Source organism: Pelodiscus sinensis, chromosome 12 (genome assembly GCF_052426305.1).
Source record: "Pelodiscus sinensis isolate ZL-2025 chromosome 12, ASM5242630v1, whole genome shotgun sequence".
Taxonomy (NCBI): domain Eukaryota; kingdom Metazoa; phylum Chordata; order Testudines; family Trionychidae; genus Pelodiscus; species Pelodiscus sinensis.
The window spans coordinates 5,051,189-5,077,509 of record NC_143063.1 but is presented as its reverse complement, the minus strand read 5'-3'; the positions used below and the strand labels follow the sequence as shown (position 1 = coordinate 5,077,509).

Genomic DNA, 26,321 nt, shown 5'->3' with positions numbered 1-26,321 from the left:
TATCTACAGATTAAAAAAAACCCAGCATGTGTCAAGTGATGACTTTCAAAGAAAAGAAATGAGGGAGTTGCTTCTTATCTAATATTTCTTCCCCCTTGTATTTGTGAGGAAATTATTTCAGTTCAACCAATATCCTGTGTGCAGTCATCACAGCCATCATGCTGGAAGTGATTTCAATAGATGTGTGCAAGAGCAGACAGTGAAACTTTGGCTTCCTCCACACTGATTCCTCATCCTCCTTCCCAGCCAGCCTTACACTGACACCTTATTGGTCCTGTATTCTGTAGGAGAGCTGTTGAAAGCAAGGCAATTACAGGTGTTTTATCTTTATTCTAACTCCCCATAGTTCAGGGTCATTTCATTAGTATTCTCCCTTGATAGGTAAGCAATGGAACCCACTCCCAGGCTTGTGGCCTCTAGAGATAGTGTCTCTCCTAGGTAGAGTCAGTCACCTTTCCCCTTACTGCCTGGGATAATTCCCTGGCTGCACTGTGATTTTTCCCAGCAAAAGATAGACTTCTCAAAATAGGCCTGCTTCATGTCCTTCCTCAGAGATGGTACATAGTATGATTGCCATAGCTGTACATGGCCACATAACTATCTAAGCAAAATGGTCTATTCTTAAGTAGAAAGCATGACATAGAAAATATATTACAAATAGTAAAAGAATCTAAACATGCTTACCAAAGATCATTGGTCACATTGAGAAGGGCTGTGGGTGATGATTTGGCCTTCCAACTTTCTCTGAGGTATAAACCCTCTTAGACCATAAGTCCTGACTGTTTACTAGGTTGGTTTAAACCCCATCTGTTTATCAAAAAAAACATTTTCTTTGTGTCTTGATCCCTGGAGAATGGAGTTTGAACTTGTATAGTCAGACCTTTCCAGGTGGTGGTGTTTCTCTAGATGTTACAAATTGTGTGAATTTGCCTAATTACCCCCTGCTGATCCTTTATTTACTCTTCCAGTGGAAATACACACAGCTCCTGAATAACACACAGAACATTGAGTTCTAATGCAATGGCCTCCAAAAATATTAAACTCAGTAAGGTTTGTCCAGACTCATAGGATTCTGTCCATCTGTCACAACTGGTCAAAGAGAAAGATACTCAAGCTATTGAAAAATGCAGTTATATGCAAATCTGTTGGTGATACAAACTGTCGTTAGTTACATTTGAGATGATAAAACATAGTCTACTGTATTTGTGTAATACCAACAATTTGTTTTAAGGGTGGAATGGTGGATAGTTTACAGAACATACTGTCCATATTGGGTCAACCATTAGTCCATCATTCTAATCTAGCCCAATAGTCTATCCTGATGCTGGCTAATAAAGTTGCCTCAGAGAATGAACAGAACAAAATGATTTTGAACGATCCATTTCCTTACTATCCCATTGCAGCTTTTAGCAGTTAGTGTTTTTGGCAACCGTAGTGTGGGGTTGCATCTCGGGCAATCTTGACCAATAGCAATTGATGGACCTAGCCTCCATTAGTTTATCTAATATACAGTTATACTTTTAGCCTTCACAAAATCCCCTGGCAAGGAGTGCCACAGGGTGTCTGTGCACTGTGTAAAGAAGTAGTTCCTCATGTTTGTTTTAAACTAGTGCCCGTTAATTTCATTAGATGATTGCTGGTTCCTGTGTTAGGTGCAAGAGTAAATAATAGGGCTGTCAAATAATGCACGTTAACACCTGCGATTAACGCAGGGCAGAATTAATGCATTAAAAAATTAACATGTGTTAATCACAGGTGTTTTGCATAGAGCCCAGGACCAGCTGTGCAGCACAGCCCCTTTGAAACACCACTGCAGCGTTTCAAAGGGGCAGCGCAACACGGAGTCCAGGGTCCGCTGGAGTCCTCAGCTGATCCTGGGCTCCGTGCAGTGCTGCCCCTTTTGAAACGCTATGGTAGCATTTCAAAGGGGGCAGCACTGTGCAGAGCCTGGGATCAGCTGTGCGGCGCTGCCCCTTTGAAACACTGCCACTGCGTTTCAAAGAGGCAGTACTGCGGGGCGTCCAGGATCAGCTGTGCGGCACTGCCCTTTTGAAACATCGCCGCGGCATTTCAAGGGGCAGCGCAACGCAGAGCCCAAGATCAGCTGAAACCCCCAGCTGACTCCGGGCGCCATGCAGAGCTGCCCCTTTGAAACGCTATCGGAGCAACGCGGAGTCTGGTGTCAGCTGATTTGCACTACAATACTTCAGTGAGGTGAACTGAAGAGTTTTCTTTTTTACAGTGTAAATGTTTTGTAATAAAAAATAAAAGTGAGCACGTTTCAAAGGGGCAGCGCTTTGTACTCTGTGTTGTAATTGAAATCAATATATTTGAAGATGTAGAAAACATACAAAAATATTTAAATAGTATTTTATTAACAGCACGATTAATCGAGATTAATTTTTTAATTGCTTGACATCCCTAGTAAATAATACTTCCTTATTTACTTTCTCCATGCCGCATTATAGATATCTATCAAACCCATCTCCCCTTTACTCATTTCTGTTCTAAACTGGATGGTCCTAGCCAGTGTTCCCTTGGATATTTTACATTCTTGAGTGGGTTGAACTTTCTTTGGGTGACAGAATTTTCCAATATTGAGGTTGTGTGTGGACATGCACCACCAGTACAATAAAAAAACCTAGATATAAATATATATTTTAACCAGTTTGTATATATGGAAGAAGAAGAAAATATTTAAACAAGGGATCGTTAGCAAGGAGCAATCACATAAAAAGAAAATTAACACTAACCTTGGAGTACATGCATTATCATCCTTTCTAACAATGTAAGCTAGTGAGCCCACCAAAATGGGGCAAACTGAAAACCGTTATATAAATAAATCAAAGACATGGCCAGTAAGTAAAAGCATAAAAAACATGCACCAGATATCTACAAAACTTAAAAAAAAAAAAAAAAAAAAAAAAAAAACTGGTGAAATTTCTATGTAAACATCTATGTAAACTTTCAGAGGCGTAGCAGTGTTAGTATGTAACTTTAAAGAAATGTTAGTCTCTACCTTTAAAAACAAGTAGTCTTGTGGCACCTTAGAAGGTAACAAACATTGTTTGAAATGTAATCATGCAAATGGCATGAGCTAGGCCTTTTGCTCCAGTCTTCATTCAGTAAAGCCTGAATCCTTATCTACAAAAGCAGCCTAAATGCTTTACAATACAAAAACACCAAAACAAATGAAGTCAGATCCTGCATTATGATTTGCTAATGCACTCCCTCAGACCTCCTTACTTTTATGCTCAGGATCTGTCTCCCTCCAACCTACATTTTAGCCCAGGTTTTCTAGCATCTCTGGGCAAAAGCTACCTCTTAAACTCATCATGCCAAAATCAAGCTCTTTATCATTCCCTCCTGATACTAGGTGAAAAATACTTGGATCTAGAGCTGCAGAGGATTTGCTGTTATAAGTGTAAGAGTGGAAAGTAGGGTGCTACATTAGTCTTTCACGCCCTCACCCCGCCATCATATTTTTCCTGGCATATTTCAGATCATGTAATTGTGTCACCAGTCAATTGGTAATTAATGCCAACTCCTCACTCTAGACTCAAGAAGAAAAGAATCATAGAACCATAGAGCTGGAAGAGACCTCAGGAGGTCATCAAATCCAGCCCCCTGCTCTAGGCAGGACCAATCCCAACTAAATCAACCCAGCCAGGGCTTTGTCAAGCCGAGACTTAAAAACCTCTAGAGATGGAGACTCCACTACTTCCCTAGGGAACCCATTCCAGTGCTACACCATCCTCCCAGTGAAATAGTTTTTCCTAATATCCAACCTGGACCTCTCCCACCACAACTTGAGACCATTGCTCCTTGTTCTGCCATCCGTCACTACTGTGAACAGCCTTTCTCCAGCCTCTTTGGAACCTCCCTTCAGGAAGTTGAAGGCTGCTATCAAATCCACCCCCCCTCCCCTACTCTTCTGCAGACTAAACAAACCGAAATCCCTCTGCCTCTCCTCACAGGTCATGCGCTCCAGCCCCCTTATCATTTTGGTTGCCATCTGCTGGACGCTCTCCAATGCGTCCACATCCTGTCTATAGTGGGGGCCCCAGAACTGGACACAATACTCCGGAGGTGGCCTCACTGGAGCCAAATAGAGGAAAAATTACTTCTTTGGATCTGCTGGCAATGTTCCTCCTAATGCACCCTAATATGCCATAGAAACAGGGAGTGGTAGAAAAATTAGTTCAAAAAGTGAAGATCTTCATCTTCAACTGATGATATAGGAAGTATTTCATCTGAAAAGATGACTTACCTAAGATGTGGGGGGAAAAGAGGAGGGAGAGGGGGCTTGAAGTTTACATCTTTCCTTACATGGAAAAACTAACCAGCTTCTATATACGTATATATGGATGGAGCCATCGTTCGAAGAATCTCATCTTCTATGACGCCATAGGTGAGCGACGAAACCAATCCTCAATCAGCAAATCTGATTAGAGATTTCACATAGAGACCAGCTGGGTATTTTGTCTTCGGTTTCTCTATGGGATGCTTGATTGTTTCAGCCTCAGGATAACCCCCACGGGTTGATCTCAGTGATTTTTTTACTAATATGTCAATTGAAGTAAACCCACATTCTTTTGTCTAGGACAGGCCTGCGTATCACCTTTACCTAGCTAGGCTGTCTGGTCTTAAACATGTTCTAGTGACATCATGCAATTATATGAATAACTTGTAGGGTACTAGCTTCACAAGTCCTATTTTTGTACAAATATTGCTGAAGTGTGTAGTGTGTGAATTTGGGTGAGGGGGGACTAGGGTCACATGAGTATAATGTGCAGTGATCTTCCAGGTACTGCCTTGAAAGTCAGGATACATGGGATTATTTTATGGCTCTGCAACTGACCTGATGACCTGGACCACTTTGTATCCCTTTATGCCTCAGTTTCCCTCCCACATTTGTCTGTCTGCTCAGACTGTAACCTCTTTAGGCTGGGATTGTGCAGCCCGAAATAACTAACCTTTGTAGCCCAGATCTATGAGGGAAGTTTCACATTTCAGTTCATAGAACAAAATGCTGTTTTTCCAGAAATGGAGCAAAAATCCCCCCTCTCTTCCCACTAAAAATAAAATGATTTGCATCAAAATATAACTCTTCTCCTCTATGCTACCTAGGGATGTGAGCAACTAGTCGAGTATACGATAAGCATAAGTTTATCAGATAGTTGACTGGTCCCTGGACTAGTCGCTTTTCTCCCCGGTTAAAAGCCAGTTCCCCCAACATACTCTCTGTGGGGGACAGGGGAGGCAGAGAGGTAGCAAGAACCAAGTGCGGGCCCGGAATCAGCTGATTCCTGGCTCATGCCCAGTCTCAGACACTGTGCCTGTCGGCTCTTAATACATTTAAAAGGCAGGGCCACAGCAGGTGTAGCTCCTGGGGATGGCTCCCCACTTATCGACTAGTTGATGGAAATTCCATTGACTTGTCAATTAGTTGATCAAATTTAACATCCCTGGTGACACCCGGTGGCAGTGACAATGCTACTGCAAAAGATAGGCAGACTTAAAAACAGAGCAGCTTGAATTCTCTTTCCTGTCCAATGCAGAGTACAGCTTCTTCCCTTTTAAGGCAACTACATCCTACATCCTTGGTCATCCGTCAGCTTCCAGTATAATTTAAGTTGCTTTACAGGCCTTCTTGAGACTTGGGTAAATCCAGACCTGTCAGTCTCCCTCCACTCATCACTGAAGTAGTCACTGTTGTCTCTCCTTATGTCTGATCACTGGGGAGCTGGCAGTATAGCATCTATTCTGGCTCCTGTATGTCTCTGGAATTTCCTTCCTCTGGCTGCTCCATGAGGCTCTGTTGCCTCTTAACAATTATTTTTCCCTATGTAGCATTTTCTTAATGGCAGGGTTTCCAATCAGATGTGCTTTGTGGATTGGCAAGTTGCGTATGACTTAGGGCAGAATGTGTTTAATGATTTTGTGTGTGTGTGTGTTGTTTATTTAACTTTAATTATGCTAGCGGCAGAGAAATGGGAGCCTAAAAAAAATCTTTGCAATACAGTATCTTGTTATCCATCAACTGGCATATTACTTTGTCCACTGCACAGATTTTGACTCAAGGAGCTCAATCTCTTAAAAGTTTAACAAAGAAGGTAATGGATAACTTCACCACAGTTTATAAGCACTTACCTTAGAAATAAAGATTTGCTAAGAGAGGGCTCCTCGGATTAGCAAAGCTGTAACAAGATCCAATGCCTGGAAAATGAAATTAGACGAATTCAGGCAAGAAATAAGGTGTACATTTTTAACAGTGAGATAAATTAACCCCTGGAACAATTTGGCAAGAATCATAATGAATGCTTCATCTCAATTTTGAAATCAAGACTGGATATTTTTTCTGAAAGATCTATTCTAGGAATTATGGGAAAATTCTCTGCTGTACATTATATGGCGTGTCAGACTACATGAACACAATTGTCCCTTCTGGCCTTAGAATCTATGCACCTGTGATACATGCAGAGTATCCTGCTAGTGCAATGGCAGAAACCAAGGAAACATTTTCATACTAACTCTTTCTTTTGGGTTTTTCAACCTTTCTGCATGAAATTTCCTCCAAGCTCTGATTCTTCTACCTCAGGTCAGACATGATTTGTTTTCGTTGACAGTTTCCTAAGATTCTACTTTGCATTCCTAAATATGCCATTATTGGTATACGCCTCCCTAACTGAACTGTTTGACAGCATATTCCCACATACAGGGGTGGATATACGGCAGGGCGAGCGGGGCAGCCGCCCCGGACCCTGCGCTTCAAAAAGCCCCGCGCATGCCCCGTGGCAAAGGGGGGCCCCGCAAGATTATGCTGCCCTGGGCCCCGCAAAACGGTCATCTGCCCCTGCCCACATAGAATAGATATCGTCTTTTTAGTTCTGCTTTTGGTTATGTTTCGCAAAAGCATGTTTTGTATGACCACAAGGATGCACTATCAGTTGGATTGTGAAACATTTGACTCACTTCCTTAAGCAGTTTCAATTTAGAGTGATGCTTTTTTCACAGAGGACTCAGAAAATTCATCAACTCTGCAAATGTTGCCTTATGATTAGCAATGGAGCCTAGAATCCAGTCCAGGGTGGTTAACTTGATAACACTTGGTAGAGTCTAGGCAAACCTCTGGGGCAAACCACGATCTTTATCAGCCATGCTCTATTGAGTCAAGGTACAGTGCAAAGGTGAAGGAGGGGACCCAGGCCCACCCACTACTCTGTGTCTCAACCCAGGGACCCTCAGGCGGCCTGACTGACAGAGGCAGTTGTGTGGAGTGGGGGAAGGCTGATCCCCAAGAACCAGTGTGCATGAGGAGCTGGATTTTAACCGTTAACTGAAGGGGGCTAGAGTGGACAGGGGGCTGCTCCAGTCCTGTGGGGCCCAACCACAGACAGAGGCTGCTCTGGTCCAAGATTAGTGAGTATGCCACATGAGTGGCCCTCCTTTGACTCAGTGGGCCGCATGATTACCAGTGCTGGGCAACAGGCGTGGCCTGAGGTCGGCTGCAGCAGCTGGCATCCCAGGCGGGTGGTGCAATTGGCCCTCCCCTCTCCCCCCCTGCACAGCCATCAATGGTCGTGACGTCATCATCGGGCGCCCGGGCCAGCAGCACTCTAGGCAACTGCCTAATTTGCCTAGGCTCACGGGCCAGCCCTGCTGGGCAACTTGTGGCCTTTGGCCCACTGGGGTTCCAACTGTCTGCCCTTTTCCCCCACGCCGCTGGGTAGCCAGACACAAACCCCATCTTGGTTTCCGCCCCCCCCAGAGAGCAAGAGAAAGGCAGTCAGCCTTTGATGCCCTGGGAACACAGGTGTGCTGCCTGTCCCTGACTCTACCATAAACAGAAACCAGACAGTAAATGGGCTAGCTGACGACCCGGGGCCTCCCGTCGCCCTGATGGCTAGTACCAGGAGAGGATGCACTGTCCCAGGAGAGGAATCTTCGCCCATCACATACCAGAGGTGCCCATTGTCTGCATTTTCCCAGGTGTGAATTATGCTTTGCACCCTTCGTGGGAAACTTGGCATTCAAAGCCATTTTTCCTAATTGACCACTTGAGCCCAGGAAGAAGCCTACGTGACCCAAGGGGTATAAAGAGGGGTTTAGTTGCCCACCCCATTTGAGCTCCAATCATCTACACCTGCCTGCAGGTATTGATTGTCTACCGAGGTCTGTGGGACGCCCAACCTCACCCTGCTTCTTCCCGAGGGATTGAGAGAAAGACACTGGCCACGTCAAGTCTGGAATGCAGGGGTGAGAATATACCTGCTAGGTGTCTATTTGCATGCATTTAATAAGAGCTCAGAGAACCAAAAGGGTTTCATGGTACCTGTACGTGACTTATTAGTGTAATTTCTGTCCTGTCCTTTGTTGTGACTGTGTTATCTGTAACACAGCAGTAGCATTTAACAGCTAAGTTTACCCTGTAACAATAAATTAGTAACTGTTTAAGCTGTGACCTGACTCCTTCAGTTGCTGTAACAGAACCAAGCACAATTTAAAAGAACTTCAGCCGGTCATAAGGGACTCACTGCCCTGACCGTCGGCTGACACGCTGGGACGCTGGAGTCCTGCACTTCCTCCTCCTCTGCTGATTTACACATTTTAACTGTGCTTCTTCCCTCCCTCCCACATCTTGAACAGCTGATTTGTGGCATTTTAATCTCCGTGAGGGAAGGGGAGGAGTAGGGACGGATCACAAATCAGTGGATTCAGGGTGCTATGAAAGTGCACAGGAAGTGTGAGGGGAGGGGGCAGGAGGGGGTACACAGGCCACAGCTGGAACTCCAGGTTGCCCACCACTGTTCTAGAGGCAGCCAGTCTTACGCTGTTCCTACGGCGTGGCAGATAAATTCCTGCAGATTTGCAGGACCTTTTACCAATGAAAGAGCCTTACACAGTAATATCCTTCTTCTCTATGAACAATTACCAAATAAACCAAATACACATGCTAAGCATGCAATGCTCCACTCAGGCAGTCCTGATCAGGCAGGCAAACTTTCCTGTTGGGCAGACACAGTCACTTGAAGATATCAGACTTTTATAATGTAATAATGTCTTGTGTAATGTAGCTTAATGATAGAATAAATAGATATAGTGTAATGGTTAATGTAAGAATAAATGTTAAGTAACTATAACTGCCGGCCACCCTTCTTGGTTTGCAGCGAGGAATGGTCTTTTAGGCTGTTGGTAAATATGCGTGCTACATTATTAATAAATGTGGTGTTTTGCCTTATCACCCTGAAAAAGATCCCATGTAATTCTTTCCAGTAAAACACACTCTTGTCTGGATTATGGTTGCTACACATCAGGCCATGCAAAAATTCTTGGCAGATCTTATCTTAGGCTGAGTCTTGCAGGTGAGTAGTTCTTCTACTATGACTTTGGATCCTCCATTTATATACTCCCAAAACAGCTAGGGCCACACCAAGGCCAAGTTCTGTGTCTCTCATGGGGTGACATTTTGCTCAGTCTAATTCAGTGTTTTGGACCCATAGGCCACAATTTGTAATTTCCCTGTGCTTTGCTTCTGTACCAGCACTTCTCCCAGTGCTACATCCCTGCTAGCCAATTGCAGGAAGAATGGCTCTTCCACCTCTCAATATGCTAGGGCTAGGGCCTGGTCCAACTCCTTTTTCTGGGTCAGCAAGGCTTTGGTTGCTCAGGCCTCCACTCCCATTGTTGCCTTTTCCCATACAGTGGGCAACTTTTGCCAGCAAACATTTCAATACAATCTTTCCAGAAGTTCAGAGTTCCCAAAACAGCTCTTAGGAATGCCATATCAGTAGGGGGCAGGAAGTTTTCCAATCAGTTCCACCCATTGTGCATCTGTGGTTCATCCCTCTTTTCCCAATATGACCCCTAAACACTTTTATCCCTTGCTGTACCATTGGGTCTTGCTTCTTGGAACCTTGAAAGTATCTTGGATGATCTGTAACATTCTGTTATCCTATCAACTTTCTCCTCCTTGTCTGCATGTACCAATATATCACCACATAGGATATTACTCTCTTGCCTTCAGATGTCAATTTTTCCCATATCTTAAACCCATGAGAGTGACAAATTGCAGGGGTGATATGAAAACCTGGGGGACTCTTGTGAAACAGAACTATTGTCCCTTGTTAGTGAACCCAACTTTGTACCAAGACTCAAGGTGCAAGGGAATGGCAGAAGTGGCATTTGCTACATCTATTACTGTGAACTACTGTGCACCTGCTGCTACTGCAGCAACTACTACTTGGTAATTGAAGTAGGGGATTTAGGTAGGGTTGGTCCTGCTTTGGGCAGGGGCTGGACTTGATGACTCCTGAGGTTTCTTCCAGCCCTAGGATTCTACTTGGCCACTGTTCCAGTAGTGCCTGGGGTTACTGCATTTAATGCTCTAAAATTCACTGTCCTTCCCCAGGTTTCCCCATTCCCCTTCAGTACAGGCCAAAGTGGGGCATTATTAATACTAACATTTGCACAATAACACCCTGTTCTTAACAAAATGTCAGTGGTAGATTTTAGTCCTTCTGCCTCCTGGGGACACCTGTATTGAGGCTTTTGAATTAAAACCTCAGCGTCAATTTTATCACATTCCAATTTTTTTTAGCCCATCCTTCAAAAAATGTATCCACCATGCTTGCCTTCCTGCTGATAGCTGCACACCTATAGCTAGTATTAATGGAGGGGAGAATATTTCGGCTGGCTCTTCAGTATTTGCCCAAAGGAACCCATTGGCTAAAAGCTTCGTCTCTTCTCATTAATGTGTTTCAGAACACAGTATTTTACCCTTGACTCCCCAGGAAGGAGAGGGGGTTGTGACTGGGGCAGGAGATCAGAGTGCAGGAGGGGGTGCATGGTCTGGGAGAGGGTGGATGCATGAGAGGAGTCTGACCTGGAGGAGGGGTTGCAGGGTCTGGAAGGGGTTGTGACCTGCAGCTGGGGATTGGGCTGTAAGCTAGAGCAGGAGAGGACAAGGGATTTGGGTGTAGGGCCTGGGAGGGAGTAGGGGTGTATGAGTGAGGGTGCAGAGAGTTTGGGTTGTGACCTGGGGAAGTAGTGCGGGGGTGGGAGGTGGGGGAAGGTAGGGGTGGAGTACCAGATGCAGGTTCTAGTTGGGAGGTGCTTACCTGAAGCAGCTCCCAGCCAGCAGCCCAGCAGGGTCCCTCAGACAGGCTCCCTGCCTTCCACGCCCCTGCACACCACTCACCTCACTTGGCTTGCAGGGTCCATGCACTCTCTGTGCACTGCACACCTGGTTATGCGCTACTGGGACCACAAGCAAGGCCCAGGTCTCAGAACTGCAAGATTGTGCTGGGGGTGGGACAGTGTATGAAGCCCCTCCTCCAAGGGCAAATGGCACACAGAGAACATAACAAGAGCGGCCACACTGGGTCAGACCAAAGGTCCATCTAGCCCAGTATCCTGTCTTCTGACGGTGGCCAGTGCCAGGTGCTCCAAAGGGAGTAAATAAAACAAGTAATCATCAAGTGATCCCTCTCTTATCATCCATATCCAGCCTCTGATGAACAGAGGCTAGGGATACCATTCCTACCCATCCTGGCTAATAAGTATGGATGGATCTAACCTCGAATTTATCTACAGTAGTTCTTTTTAGAAGCCTGTTAAAGTCCTGGTCTTCACAACATCCTCTGGCAAGGAGTTCCACAGGTTCACTGTGTCCTGAGTGAAGAAAAACTTCCTTTTTGTTTGTTTTAAACCTGCTACCTATTAATTTCATTTGGTGACCCCTAGTTCTTCTTCGAGTAGTGTCCCTGTGGGTGCTCCACTGAAAGGTGTCGGGCTCATCCCAGCGCTGCAGTCCGGAGATTTTTCTGTAGGGCTGTGTCTAGACTGGCATGATTTTGCGGAAATACTTTTAACAGAAAAGTTTTTCCATTAAAAGTATTTCCGCAAACGCGCGTCTAGATTGTCATGGATGCTTTTGCGCAAAAAGTGCTTTTGTGCAAAAGCATGTGTGGCCAGTCTAGATGAGATTTTGCGTTAGAAATCCCCGATCGCCATTTTAGCCATCGGGGCTTTTTTGCGCAAAATAGTTCTTCCCTGTCTACACTGGCCCTCTTGCGCAAGTATTCTTGCCCGCACGATGCATCTGGTCCCTCTGCACCGGGCAACATCACGGCACCAGGGGTTTCACCTGTATACCCGTCACCGATATCCCCAGTGCCTAGATCGCTTCCATAGACCAGAGTGTATCGGAGGTTGGACTAGTCTTTTCTGTGCCAGCTAGTCCACCCCCTCCTCCACCACTGAGGTCATTCTTGTCCACCAAGATGCAAAGGAAGGCTCGACATATATGTACTCCTTCTCCCATTCCTGACAGGCCGGTGTTCTCACCTGAGCAGTCACCGTCCCCACGTCATCATACAGGCAGGCATGATCACAATCAGTACAGGTCACCATCTCGCCACCATCCCCATGGAGATCACGTACACCTCCCCGGTACTACTGTTCATACCGATCCAGATCTCTGTCTCATTATACAGTCCATTCGGGATCGGACGTGTCTCCATCACGATCACACTACTCACGATACGAAAGCGTCACTTCCTATTCTCCTTGGCGCTTTCCGCATCACCACGGTAGTCGCTACACTCACTCCTACCAACACCGTACGCATTCCCGTAGTGTGGCTCACTTGCCATCAATTTCACCAGAATGTCCTTGTTCTCGATCGCCACATCTTCCTACCCAGGCCTCACCAACACCCATGGGAGACGCTCCCTCAACTTCCACCCATAATGAGAGTGAAACGGGCATTCGAAATAAAGCCCTATTTCGAACTACCTGTTATTCCTCCTGCAATGAGGTTTAACAGGTAGTTTGAAATAAGGCTTTTTTTGAATGCCCATTTCACTGCCACATGTAGACACGGGCAGTTATTCCAGGCTTGTAAATTTCAAAAATGGTGCCCAGCCGGGAAGATGCAAATCAAGCGCAGGATATTTAAATCCCGGGCTTGATTTGCAATTCCGAATGCCTCCATTTGCAGCCCTATTCCAAAATAGGCTGCAAGTGTAGACATACCCTAAGAAACAAATCCTTGCCTGGCAGACCGAAAGCTCGTTCGGCCAGAAACGCGGCTACTTCTATGGCATTTCGTAAGGATGTGCCCCTTTGCGACATATGCCGGGCTGCTACGTGGTCCTCTGCATCAACCTTCGCCAGGCACTACGTCCTTCAATGTGTCCTGGCTACAGATGTGGCAGTAGCGCACACAGTGCTCTCCATGGTGCAAAGACCTTGATGCTGAAGCACAGGATGAATTCTGGGTCACTGCTCACACTCACCTTTCAGTGGAGCATCTACGGGGACACTACTTGAAGAAGAAGAAAGAGTTACTCAACTGTGTAGTAACATCTGTTCTTTGAGATGTGTGTCCCCGTAGGTGCTCCACGACCTGCTCTCGTCCCTGCTTTGGAACTATTGTCCTGTATTTTTTCAGCTGTTCCGGCTAGGAGGAACTGGCAGGACGGACCGTGTGTCACAGAAAGGGTGCAAATGGCGCAACACGGCTTCTGCGCATGAGCGGTCCTCCAGGGGCTACTGCTACAGAAAAATCTCTGGAGTGGCGCTGGGACGAGCCCAACACCTTTCAGTGGAGCACCCAGAGGGACACATCTCGAAGAACAGATGTTACTACATAGGTGAGTAACTCTTTCTTCTTATGTGATGGGAACAAGTAAATAGCTTTTCCTTATTCACTTTCTCCACACCTCTCATGACTGTATAGTCCTCTATCATATTCCCCCTTAATCTCTTTTCTAAAATGAAAAGTCCTACTCTTTTTAATCTCTCTCCGAGAGCCATTCCAAACTTATAATCATTTTTATTGCCCTTTTCTGAACCTTTTCCAATGCCAGTGTTTTTTTGTTTTTGTTTTTTTTTAGATCTGTACACGGTATTCAGGATGTGGGCACACCCTGGATTAATATAGAGAGGTGATAAGATATTCTTTGCCTTTTTCTCTATCCCTTTTTTAATTATTCCTAATGTTTTGTTTGCTTTTTTGACTGCTGCTGCTGCACATTGAGTAGTATGAGAAGCACCTGCCTAGGACAGTGGAGAGCTGGATCCAGCAGTTTGGCAGGCTGAATCTGGCCTGTGAGCCCCCTGTGAAAGAGCCACCAAGGGGAAAAAGGGCTTTATTCCTCTTATGTCAATCTCACCTGCAACATGCAGGTAAATCAGAATGGCAGAGGAATAAATGTCTACACAAGGGATAAAGCCATGGAAATTCAACTCCCGCCCCAGGGTCTCCAAGCAGATCTAGCCACATATTTGAACTGATTTGTGAGTCTGCAGGATTGGAAGTCAATGACCAGATCCTAGTTCTCTTGGGCGGATGTGGGAGAAGGGAAAGGCACACTGACCCTTCTCCCCACCAGTGCTGTTGCACAGTGAGTCAGTAGAATCCCCTTCCCCCTACTTGCACTCCCTGAATACAAGGGGAGGCTATCAGGGTCACCTGTGGTGGCGAGATCCTGCCACCCCTCTTCCAGGACTGGCGGTGCAGGGAAAGGGGTGATAAGCTCTGTTTCAGGCTCCACTGGTGGCTACTCCTACGTGTACTCACATAGCGACACTCTTGCCTGCTTGTTGTCTCTAGCAGCAAAACGCGAGCAGCACTTCTTCAGCACTAGTGGCTTGAGAAGCCACAACCAGTGCCGCTGTGTTTGCCTTCTTGGCTGGAGCTCCTTCTCCCACTCTTGGACCCTTTTGTTGAGCTATAAATGGTTGAGTTTGTGTCTCAGGCAGTTCGTTGCTAGATTAGCTCATTGGTTGTCATGACACATCCAGATGACTGTAAGGGTATGTCCACACTACACAGCTTTTAGCGGTAAGGCCCTGTTGTTTTTGCTGACATAATACTTCTGCCCCCAACAAATGGGTTTTGCTTTGTGGGTAGCAGCCCTCTCCTGCTGCAGCAGAACTTTGCAGATCATGGGGGGGTGGAGGAGGTTAGCACCCGGGAATGATAAAAGTTTTGTTAAGCAAGTGCAGTTTGGGTAATATCCCCACTTTACACATTGTTCTAGCACATGTGGAAACAGGGTCGTACAGCATGCCTGCTCTGTGAAGCACCCTGCTGACCTGTGGCACTACAGGCACTCAGTACCTCAGTTTCCCTACTCTCAGGACTCTTGAGAACTCCACATAATCCACCCGGATGTAAGATGAAAAAACCTGTCAGGGTAAATCTAAAAGAATCTTGAATTACAGTCTGTCCATGGGGCCCAAGCCTGCACAGTCCTCCTTGCACCTGCAGTTCTCAATCCTGTGACCACATCTCTTTTAGGGTGGGTTCTCTTTCTGAGCACCCCATGCAACTCGAGGCCTCGTTTATAGTAGGAGTTCAGGTCAAATTTTGGCACATAAAATTGATTTTTCTAAACAATGAGTCCATGCTATCAAGGCCATTCTATCAATTTTAAGAGTAGCTGATGTCAATTTGGGGCATTCCTGCTTTTTACAAGGAGTAACACACATTTCAACCTTGCATGGCAGTCCCAGCATGGAGAAAGTCAATGCTCTTTGCCTCTGGGATGCATCCTATAGTAGCCTGCTGTCACTGCTCTGGCCAGAACTTGCAACTGTACTGCTTTCCAACAAGAAAAGCCCAAGGAAAGTTTGAATTTCCTTTCTCATGTGGCCAGCCTTAGGAGCACATCTCAGAGCAGGTAGCACACCTGAGCAGCACACGTGGCCATGAGTTCAAGTCTCATAAGCTCCAGTTCCCAGGGGCGCAAAAGAGTCCCAGCATGGAGTGTGCAGGAGATCTTGGACCTCATCAAGGTGTGGGGAGAGGAATCTATTCTCTCAGAGCTCCAAAACAGCAAAAGAAATGCCACTATGTATGCGAAGATAGCCATGTTCCTGGTGGAGAGAGAATACTCCAGGGACTCCAGACAGTGCCATGTTAAAATAAAGGAGCTGAGACAGTCCTTTCACAAAACAAGGTAGGCAACAGCCGGTGGAACGAGGTGTACCGGTAGTTCGAATTAGAAAGCCTAATTCGAACTAACTACTCCGTGCCGCGTGTAGCCGCACGGCACGGGGTTCGCACTAGCCGGCTTTTAAAAATGGCGGCGCCGGCTTTATGCTAATGAAGCCCGGGAAATTCAAATCCCAGGCTTTATTAGCAAGTTCGGTATGCATACATTACCCCCCTAGTTCGAACTAGGGGGGTAGTGTAGACATACCCTTAGTTACAGATAGACACATACACACGCACAAACTTTTTCAAATATATAGAACATAAGAACGGCCATACTGGTCAGACCATCTAGCTCAGTATCCTGTCTTCTGACAGTGGCCAATGCCAGATGCCCCAGAGGTAGCGAACAGAACAGGTAATCACATGATCCCTCTCCTGTCATCCATTTCCAACCTCTGACAAACAGAGGCTAGGGACACCATTCCTACCCCCTGGCTAATAGCCATTGATGGACCTAAACTCCCTGAATTTGACTAGTTCTTTTTTGAATCCTGTTAAAGTCCTGGTCTTCACAACATCCTCTGGCAAGGAGTTCCACAGGTTGACTGTGCACTGCACAAAGAAAAACTTCCTTTTGTTTGTTTTAAACCTGCTACCTATTAATTTCATTTGTGACCCCTAGTTCTTATGTTATGGGAACAAGTAAATAATTTTTCTTTATTCACTTTTTCCACACCAGTCATGATTGTATAGACCTCTATCATATCCCCCTTAGTCTCCTCTTTTTTTAGTTGAAAAGTCCCAGTCTTTTAAACTCTCTTCACATGGGACCTGTTCCAAACCCCTAATCATTTTTGTTGCCCTTTTCTGAACATTTTCCAATGCCATGCATAATAATAGATATCACCAATTTGAGGTGTCTACCCTGATGTAGGCACTCACATTTGTAAGCTGTTCCAGACAATATTACACACCCTACACTCTATTGTAATAATCTTTGTGCAAAATATGCCTTGTGAAGTATATGAAAAATTAATAACTCACTGATCAATAATATAGTGAAATGTGTTTACTTAACCTTATGGTCAAATTATGCAATCCAATGATAAAGGCAAATGTTCAAATTCACGTAGTCCTAATTAGGTGAAGCAGGCCTATCTTAAAGGGTTGGGTGTTTATCTCTATTTGAATACAAGCTGTAAAAAGAGTCCTCTGACAGCAAGAAGAGGAAAAAAGAAGACAAAGAAAAGTTGCATTTCATCATGAACAGATAAAAAGAAATAACATGAGATATCCACCTCCTACCCTGTTTCCTTGCTCTCAGCTGGAAAGAGCTTTAACTAGGTATCTGAGGAAACTATTTTTCAGAGCGTGAATTAACTATAAAAGAAAAGGGCAAAAATCCCACAGGCATCTCTCCCTGTCCATCTCTCTTGCACCAAATAATACCAAACAAAATCAGCTCTTTGACTTTGGGAAGGATCATGTCTTTCTGATTGATCGGAGCCTATGGTAAGAACCTTACCTTGCTTGAACCAAGCCTAGTTTTAGTCTCAGAAACCATTTGATCTTTATTGCTCTTATAACCATTTTTAACTTTAATTCACTTAACAGCTAAACTTATAAACTTGATTTATTCTTTAATCAAAACTAATCCAGTGTTGTAGTTCAATTGAGCTGTGTGGTAACTATTTAAAGGGACACCAAACCTAAAATATCTGAACTGTCCAAAAGAAGGTAGAACACACAATTCTGGGCGGAAAATTAGGGACTTGGAAGTGTGTTATGATCACTCTTCAAATAGTAACCAAGGCTGCTGGAAGCTAGAGTGTGGCTTGTGTTTGCTGAGAGGCTGTTAGAGTCAGAGCTGTGGCTATAAAGCAGACAGGGCGTGACCTGCATAAGGGCAAGCCATTTGTGAGAGGCACAGGTGGGAGCTACAGCAGTACAGCATTGTGAGGCACCTCAGGTTGCAGGGCAGAGACAATGCAGTGCCTTCACTGGTCAGGATTTCACATTAGGAGGGTCATAGAGTTAACAATGTACATGCTGGATTTGGAGTTCTCCCATGTGCCACCATTTTTATGCTGGAATGTCTCTGCAAGAAATTCACCCTTGTGCAGAGGGCCAGCATAAAGTCTATACACCTCTTGAGTCTCAGTTAAGCTTTCAAAATAAGGAGAGTTGAGTAGGAGTTGAAGTAACCAGTGCATATGCCTTGCACTCTGGCACTCTGCACTGGAGCAAATTTGTGCATTGACCTTCTGCTAGTGGAAACCACCATAGTAGCTATAGAGAATAAAGAGCTGCATGCTCATTTGCTAGAACATGGGTTCCCAAACCAGGAGGGCGTGCCCCCCCCCCGGAGGGGCATGAAGAAATTCCAGGGGGGGTGCGAGGCCACATACACCCCTGTCAATCCCACCCCAAGTTTTGCTGCTATTTTTGTTGGGGGGGGGCATGAGGGTTTCTCAAAAATCAGAAAAGGAGCATGATGCCAAAAAGTCTGGGAACTACTGTGCTAGAAGGAACATCTCATTATACAAGTAACAAATCTCTAAGGGTGCGTCTATCCTGGCTCCCTAGTTCAAACTAGGGATGCAAATGTAGGCAACTGAAATTGCTAATGAAGCTGGGATTTAAATATCCCCCACTTCATTAGCATGATCTCGCCGGCACGTTACTCCGCTCAACAGCTGATTTGAACCAGGAAGTGCGCGCTGGGACACGTTAGTTTGAAATCAAACCTCTTGGTTCGAACTAACGTTACTCCTCAAAAAATGATCCCGCGCCAGCGAGATCATGCTAATGAAGCGGGGGAAATTTAAATCCCCACTTCATTAGCAATTTCGATCACCTCCATTTGCATCCCTAGCTCAAACTAGGGAGCAAGTGTAGACATACCCTAAGCGGGTTTGTGTGGAGAAATCCGGAAAGAATTGCATTATTTTCATGGCATATCTCATCTCATACCAAGTTCCAGCATATTTTATTTCCTGACTATTAAGAGGAGACCTTATGCATCTTTTCTGTCTCTGCTTCTAGCTATCTACCGTTGTACCCACACATCCTATTCAATGTCCACAGAACAGGTTGTATCTAAACCCACATGGAATATGTATTATTTCTAAAGTAAACTTTCTTTCAATAAAGAGAAACTTGTACATCTGTTTCTAATGAAACATACATATTTAGATCTAACTCTGCATGACTCATAGCTTTAAATATATCTAGAGGGTCCAAGTTCTGTGAAATTCCTATAATTGTAATGGCCATGAATGGAGAAACATTACAGAGGAAATCAGCATAGTAGTAAGCATTTTGGAGGAACTGCTATTTTGTGGTTAAAGCCACACCCAGAGGTATTTTATTGCTTTATTATTTACTGCTTAGAAATTTTTCTTCTTCAAATCCAGTCCTTGTGTCTGGCCTCAAGCCACAAAGTCCAAGCTCACGCTCAGGGTGGGATGTTGGATCTAAAGAATTTTATAAGCAGATGTTGATGCTACTGCTCCTGGAGCAGTCAGATTCTGTTTTCCTGAGCCTGTTGATGGGGGTGAGGATGGATTCCATTTAATCAGAAACAGATTGAGAGGGAAGTTGACAGAACCGCTACTGTTCCTCTGCAGCCTGCTTGATTTAGTCCTTTAGCACAATCAAACATTTTTGTTCATAAGGGCAAAAGACATAAAAATATCTTTGAATGAGACCCAGATGCCTCTTCTCTGCCCTCCTGATAGATGTTAAGTGTCCTGTGGCTTTATAATTAAACCTCTGGGTTGGTCTTGTGCTGTAGCACTGGGCTTGGGCTCATGAGATTGAGATTCAGTTCCAAATGGAGACTCCCTGCACAAATAGCTGGGCAAAATCAGGATAAGAACTATCCCTTTGCATGTCTTGGAGCATCTGCTTTTCTGACCGTGTATCTGGAGAGTACCTAGCGTACTGCGGGCTGGTCTGAACTGGGTGTTTTTAGAAAATGAATGATAGGATTTGAATTGTATGGCAGTAAGCATGGTATAACATTTATCAGGATGGATAGCTTTACAGGGCTTTGCTTAGCTCTGTAAAGAAATGGACATCTAGGGCATTGCCTCCGTGTTCTGCCCTGGCAAAGATTGGTTAAATTCAGAACATATTTGGGAAAATTTTCAGTGAGGGAATATTTGCAATTAAATCATTTAATTGATGGCCAACACTGTCTCCAGCCAACAGGTTTCCTCTTATTTCTCTTCATTTTCAGCTGCTGTTCTCTCCTACAATGCATATGGCCTGCTGCAGATGATTAAAGGCTTTGGCCCTGTAGCGAGCTTTGGGAATGTTACTTGTAGAAAACACAGCAGTACTGACATGCATGTTGCTGATTTACATTTGCTCCCAGATGTTTTGATATTGCTGGAGCCATCGGCCTGTGGGAACGTCTGCAGTCTTTTTTATATCAATTTCAATTCCGTGGAATGCAGCTGTACATTTGCTTTGAAAGCTCTTCTAAACGTGACCAGTACAAAAGGCTTTCTTGAGAGGAGATGGGAGAGCAGAGAAAACTCAGCTGTCAAGCAAGTTCCTTATTTAAACACATAAGAAGCTCCCTTGGGAATCTTTGGATGCACATGCCTTAGCTTTATTTCTTAAATCCCCTAGGGCCAGATTCTGATGTGAGTGATTGTCACGTTACTGGATTTTGAGGGGAGCAGCCAGATCACTGTTGCACCCATGGGGGGGGGGGGTTGGCCCCAAAAATGGTATAAAAGGGGGCCATATGAGGTGTTGAATAGAAGCTCACTGTCTGCTAATCCTGTTTACGCTAGTCATGTGATTGTATAATGTCTGTGTGTGTAGTTAGGAATCTGTAATCTGTATAGATACTGAATATTTCTCTGCATGTGGTTGAGCAGTGGACAGAGCCCGGCCTATGGACATGCTAATCAGCCAGGCCCTGTGGGACAATGGCACTCAATGGACCAAGGACACACCTAAAGAATGAGGGTGACTCATACCTAAGGGCTAACAGCAGGGGACACAGGAATAAGCCGTGGGCCAGGTGACCTGCTGTAGCCAAGAAGAGACCAGGAAGGAGGGATAAATAGGCCATGTGGGGGACTCCATCTTGGTCTTCAGCTCAGCACTTCATCCCAGAGGCAGCAATGCAGGGATTGAAGAGCCGGAAAGACCTGTGGACCCATCCTGATCCTAGGATGTGCAACAAGGACTCTTAAGCCAGCAGCTGTAACATCTCTGCTAGAGCCTGCATCGAGAACTGGGAGATTCGGTGCATGTAATGTATGATTCTTTAGCAACCTCACTCTCATGCTTTTCTTTCTTGTGGTAATAAACCTTTAGAGGATATATTCTAAAGGATTGGCTCAGCGTGATTTGTGGGTAAGGTCCAGAGGGTAAATAGACCAGGGATCTGTGGCTAGTTTCTTGGAACCGGACAGAACTTGTTTGGGGTAGGTGGGATTGGGTGCTAAGACCCCCCCACCTGTGTATGAGGCCCGGGGGAAGCGTCACAAGTTTGGGGCATCATAACTCAAACCCTCATTTACGATAGGTTCTGTGCACCTATCGTAAATGTGGGCCAAGGATGTAAGTCGGGGGTTTTTGGCCCCTTCCGCACTTACAACCATTTTTGTAAGTGTGGGGGGTCGGAACTCGGGAGGTTGCAAGTCGGGCGCCCCTGTAGAAAAGAAGTCCTGCATCCTGTCTTGAAGAGTTCCTGATGCAGTTTACTGGAACTCAAACTTACCCTCACTCTGGATTCTGTTCCTTAGCTTTGGGGTTACAGTGCCGTAATGCCTCTCTTCCTCTATTGGCTTCTCTCCCAGTCTTCCTGGCACAATACAGGCTAGTCTCCCACTTGTCCCACTTACATCAGAGCTTGTGTTCAGCTCCAGATAAGGGAGGCCTGTACTTAGCTGATTAGATGCCATTCTCAGTTAAACTAATCTTAATCCAGTCATGTTAATAATAGCACCGTGGATTTACACTATTGCCGCCAAAACCCAATTCAGCAAAGTGCTTAAGCACATGCCCATCAGTTCATATTTAATAAAGAAACAAAGTTTGTGCTTTCCTTCACTCATGCTTAAGCATAGAATTTGGTACTTTAAGTTAAAGCCTGAAACTAGAATTTAACTCAAGATCTTTTTCACCTGTACTTGAAGTAATCCAAATGACTACTCAACTCAGTGGCTGAATTTTCAGTATCAAGAGCCTAATCATGCAAAATGCAGAGTGCCTTCCACACTAGTTGAAGTCAGTGAGTCCTGTGCGTGCTCTCTACCTCTCAGGATTGGGCCATCCAGGTGGTTTTCTCAGGCATGCCATTTGCAGGAATCTCAGGCTCATATATGGAGTACTATGAGCCTAGGTGCACATAACAAAATTTATTCTGCATGTTAATGGCAAAAAATAGAGGGAACATTGATAACAGTGCCTTTGACACAAAGCTAGGATGGCTGCAGACTAGCAAGGGTTTTTTGGTTTTTGTTTGTTTTTTTTTTACAGTTCTAGGGCCCAAATCTGGGACACTATATCAGATTGTTGCAAACTAGAAATGACATGGAATTTACAAGCAAGAATTTGTCCTGAATTGGACTTGACTCCTCTCACAGCAAAGCAATGAGCTTTCATGGGCACAATCCACTAAGTGGGTCATGTCCACAAAAGCTCATGATACCATCTATGTTTTTTGTTAGTCTCTGTCATGATTCTGAGGGTTAGCCATCAGCCTGGGGATTGAGGGGTTAACTACACCTAGCCAGGTGGAGTGACCAGTAGGAATGTAGGTGGGACTTTCAAACTGGGACAAAGGAATTTGGGTTTTTTCCTTTCTCCCTTTTGTCTCTCTGGGTGTGTTCTCTACAGCTACAGAGAGGGACAAGCATGTCTGTCTTTCTCCAAGACACCATTCTTCATTTTCTGTAAGTAGGGTAAAGTTTAGGTAGTTTCGTTAGGCTTTATTGTTTTAAGGGTTGGGTATGGGATCTGATGTCTGACACTGTTTAAAAGATGTTTGGCTTTTCTTTGTAACTAAGTTCTAGGCCCATGGGGTTTCTCCATGAGTATATTTTGTTACCTTCCCATCTAGTCATTGCTTGTTGTAATAATAAAAGTTCTTTCTTTTCTTTTTATTAACTTGGCATTGGTTAATTGTGTGCCCTGATTTTTATTTTAGGGGTGAGATTTCCCAAATGATCTTTCCCCTGATTTCTTTATCAACATTTGGGTGGTGGCAGCGGAAGTTTTATTCCCAAGATCTAGGTTTTTAAGATTTTGGGGGACGTTTTATACCAAAGCCTGGTAGATAAGGCTTTGGGGTACACTTGCTGGCCCCCACTTCTGCATTTATCATGCCAGAGTGGGGAAGGAGCCATGACAGTCTCTACGGTGCTACAGGACTACTTCTTGTTTTTTAAGTTTTTCTTGTTACAGACTAACACAGCTACCCCTCTGAAATGAAGCAATGTTAATTCCAGTATGTGTCTGAATATAACTGTACTGGTCTCTGCCTGGAGGGAGGCCACACTGCCATATTACACTGTCTGATGACCAGTTATGAGGCCTATAGAACCCTGTCACAGTATAGGAGCTGTGGCCCATAGCCCAGGTCAACCATAGTCCTAGCCTCCAGGTCTCCAACTCAGGGTGAGGCTATTGAATGTCCAGGGACACAGATCAATGTGCTGACAACACTGCAGTCCACAGACTCAGTCCTGGCTCAAAGCAGGTGTCATGAATAGGAGCTGCTAAGTAGAGTCTGACACCTGGAGAATGAGGAAAGGGTTAAGCAAATCTGGAGATGCACCGGAGGGAGGGGCTTCAGGCATTCAGCCAATGAAATGAAGATAGGAATTTCAAACCGAGGGGTTTTTTCTCTCCTCCTTTGTTTTTAGACCAGAGCAGTTTTTCCCCAAGTAACAGGAGAGATGGACTCTCCCAGGAATGAACTCCTTGAAATGTGTAAGTAGGGAAAAGTTTAGATAGTCCATCAGGTTTTATTATTTTCCTTGTTTGGGGGTTTGGAAATCATGTCTGAGCTGGTTAATTGTTTTTCTCTTTTGTAACTAAGGATTCCAGGGATTCTCCCTGAGTCTATTTCACTCCATGACTTTTAACACCCAGTCATTTACTATGCTTGCAACAATAGCCTTGTTTTGATGATAAAAGTTTCTTTTTGTTTTGATTAACTGGTATTGGTTGATTTTTGTGTCCTTAAACCTACATGCCTAAGATACCCCATTGGGAGGAACAGAGCCCCACTGTTGTTCTTCGGGTGATGTCCCTCTGGATGCTCCACTGTGGGTGATGGATTGCCCAGAACTGCAAATTGGATCGTTGCATCTTGGCACTTGGGATCATTGGGATCTATATAGGCAGTGCTCATAAACTCACCCCATACCAGCAAAAAGATGCTTGCCTCCATCCCGATCCCTTCCTCCACCTGAAGATTCAGAGGAGGAGGAGGGACAGATAGGTGATGGGGATCCAGACCCTCATACACGGGATACTTCTCCCACAGATAACTTGTCATCCCTGCCAGATGATGGGCTCATACCATCTGACACATGCCCAACGGATGATCTTAAACAATTCCAGGAGTTATTCAAGAATGGCAACAAGTCAGCAGGTTCCACTTCAAGAAGTGTAGGAAAAGCAGCACCATTTGCTGAAGAATCTGCACCCCACGTTGCAGGGGAAAAATGCATTGCCCGTAGATGAGGCAATTATGGAGACATCTGATGGGCTGTGGCAAACCCCCGCATGTATTCAACCTACGTGCAAAAGGGTGGACAGAAAATACTTTGTTCTCCCCCAAAGGCACTGAATTTTTATTCACACACCCGCCATGTTGAGTTGGCTTAGCACAGATTTAAACTGCCCCAATATAAAATGGCTAACCAAGACAGGGACCACAAGAATTTAGATTTTTTTGATAGAAAAGTCTACTTTTCCTCCACACTTCAGCTTAGAATAGCAAATTACACTGCCCTCGTGGGAAATCAGGATTTTGATAATTATTCGAAACTGGGAGAGCTCATGGAACAGCTCCCCAAATCAAAGAAGCCTATCATGAGGGTCCATGAGGGCCACACTATTGCACATACTGCACTACAAACAACTCTAGTCGTGGCCAATACTGACACAGCAGTTGTGATGCAAAGGGCATCCTTGTTACAAGCTTCAGGTGTTCCTCATGAGCTCGAGTCTAAGGTGGAGGACCTCCCATTTGACAAGCAAAAGTTATTTGCATCCAACAAGGATGAGGTCCTTCATAGTAGCAAAGACTCAAGAACCACGCTGTGTACATGGGGCATGTATACACCTTATCAGCACAATCGCTGTACTCCATATAACTATAACATATATGGCCAATATAATTGGCCCCCTAAAAGAACTTACGAGGATACTCGATCTCGACAGCATCCTCAGAGGAGGCATTCCAACCAGCATCACCCCACTACCACTCAGGCCTCAAAACAGCAGGTTTAAGAGTATGGTTGAGAGTCTACACAACCTCCCCCATGATCCAATGCCAACACAGCAGTGCAATCTTTTTACCCCCCCGTTTTTGCCCCTTCCTACCACACTGGGAGTCCATAACATCGGACCACTGGGTATTGGAGATAATCTGTAGGGGATACGCTATCCCCTTTACTTCTACCCCCCCTTCCTACCCCATCCGGCTTCAGGGAACCCTCTCACGAGAGCCTGTTAAGACAGGAAGTAGATTGTCTCCTGCTGCTCGGAGCCATAGAAAGGGTACCCAACAAACTCCATGGAAGGTCTACTTCAAGTATTTCCTTACATAGAAAAGAACAGGGGGTTGAAGAGCAATTCTCAATCTCCACAAACTGAACAAATTTCTCAGGAAGCAGTGCTTCAAAATGGTCATGCTAACCACAATTATTCTGGCATTGGATCAAGGGGACTGGTTTGCAGCCCTTGACCTACAGGACACATACTTTCACATTACCATTCACCCAGCTCATCGCTGTTACCTTCATTTTGCACTGGGAGCAGACCACTATCAATATAAGGTTCTGCCTTTCGGCTTCTCCTCAGCTCCCCGAGTGTTTTCAAAGGTCCTAGCCATAGCCACTGCATACGTATGACAGCTACACATAGTCATCTTCCTATACCTAGACAACTGCTTGATAAAAGGGAGGTCAAGAGATGAGAATCTCCATGGTTAACAAGACCAAAACCCTCCTCACTCATCTTGGTCTTCTAATAAATGCACAAAAGTCAAAGCTAGAGCCAACCCAAGACAGAGCTCATCAGTACTCGACTCGACTCAGTCTTGGCCAGCACTTATTTACCTCAACAGCGATTCACAGACATCCAAGATTTCATCTCGGTCATATCCATT

At 45.0% G+C, this 26,321-nt stretch overlaps 1 protein-coding gene across 4 annotated transcripts in view; it reads left to right on the top strand.

The window, feature by feature from the left end:
- CBFB (core-binding factor subunit beta) overlaps nucleotides 1–26,321 on the top strand; it is a 153,324-nt gene that overhangs the window by 99,142 nt on the left and 27,861 nt on the right. The window contains exons 5-6 of one of the 4 annotated variants that reach the window (XM_075940407.2): nucleotides 13,457–13,658; nucleotides 20,193–20,656. In XM_075940407.2, the coding sequence (XP_075796522.2) occupies nucleotides 13,457–13,658; nucleotides 20,193–20,530 (540 nt within the window). In that variant the 3' untranslated portion in view covers nucleotides 20,531–20,656. Of the gene's footprint in view, nucleotides 1–13,456; nucleotides 13,659–13,901; nucleotides 13,964–20,192; nucleotides 20,657–26,321 lie in introns of those variants that run through there. The other 3 variants (XM_075940406.2, XM_075940409.2, XM_089781427.1) reach the window with 3 other exon arrangements.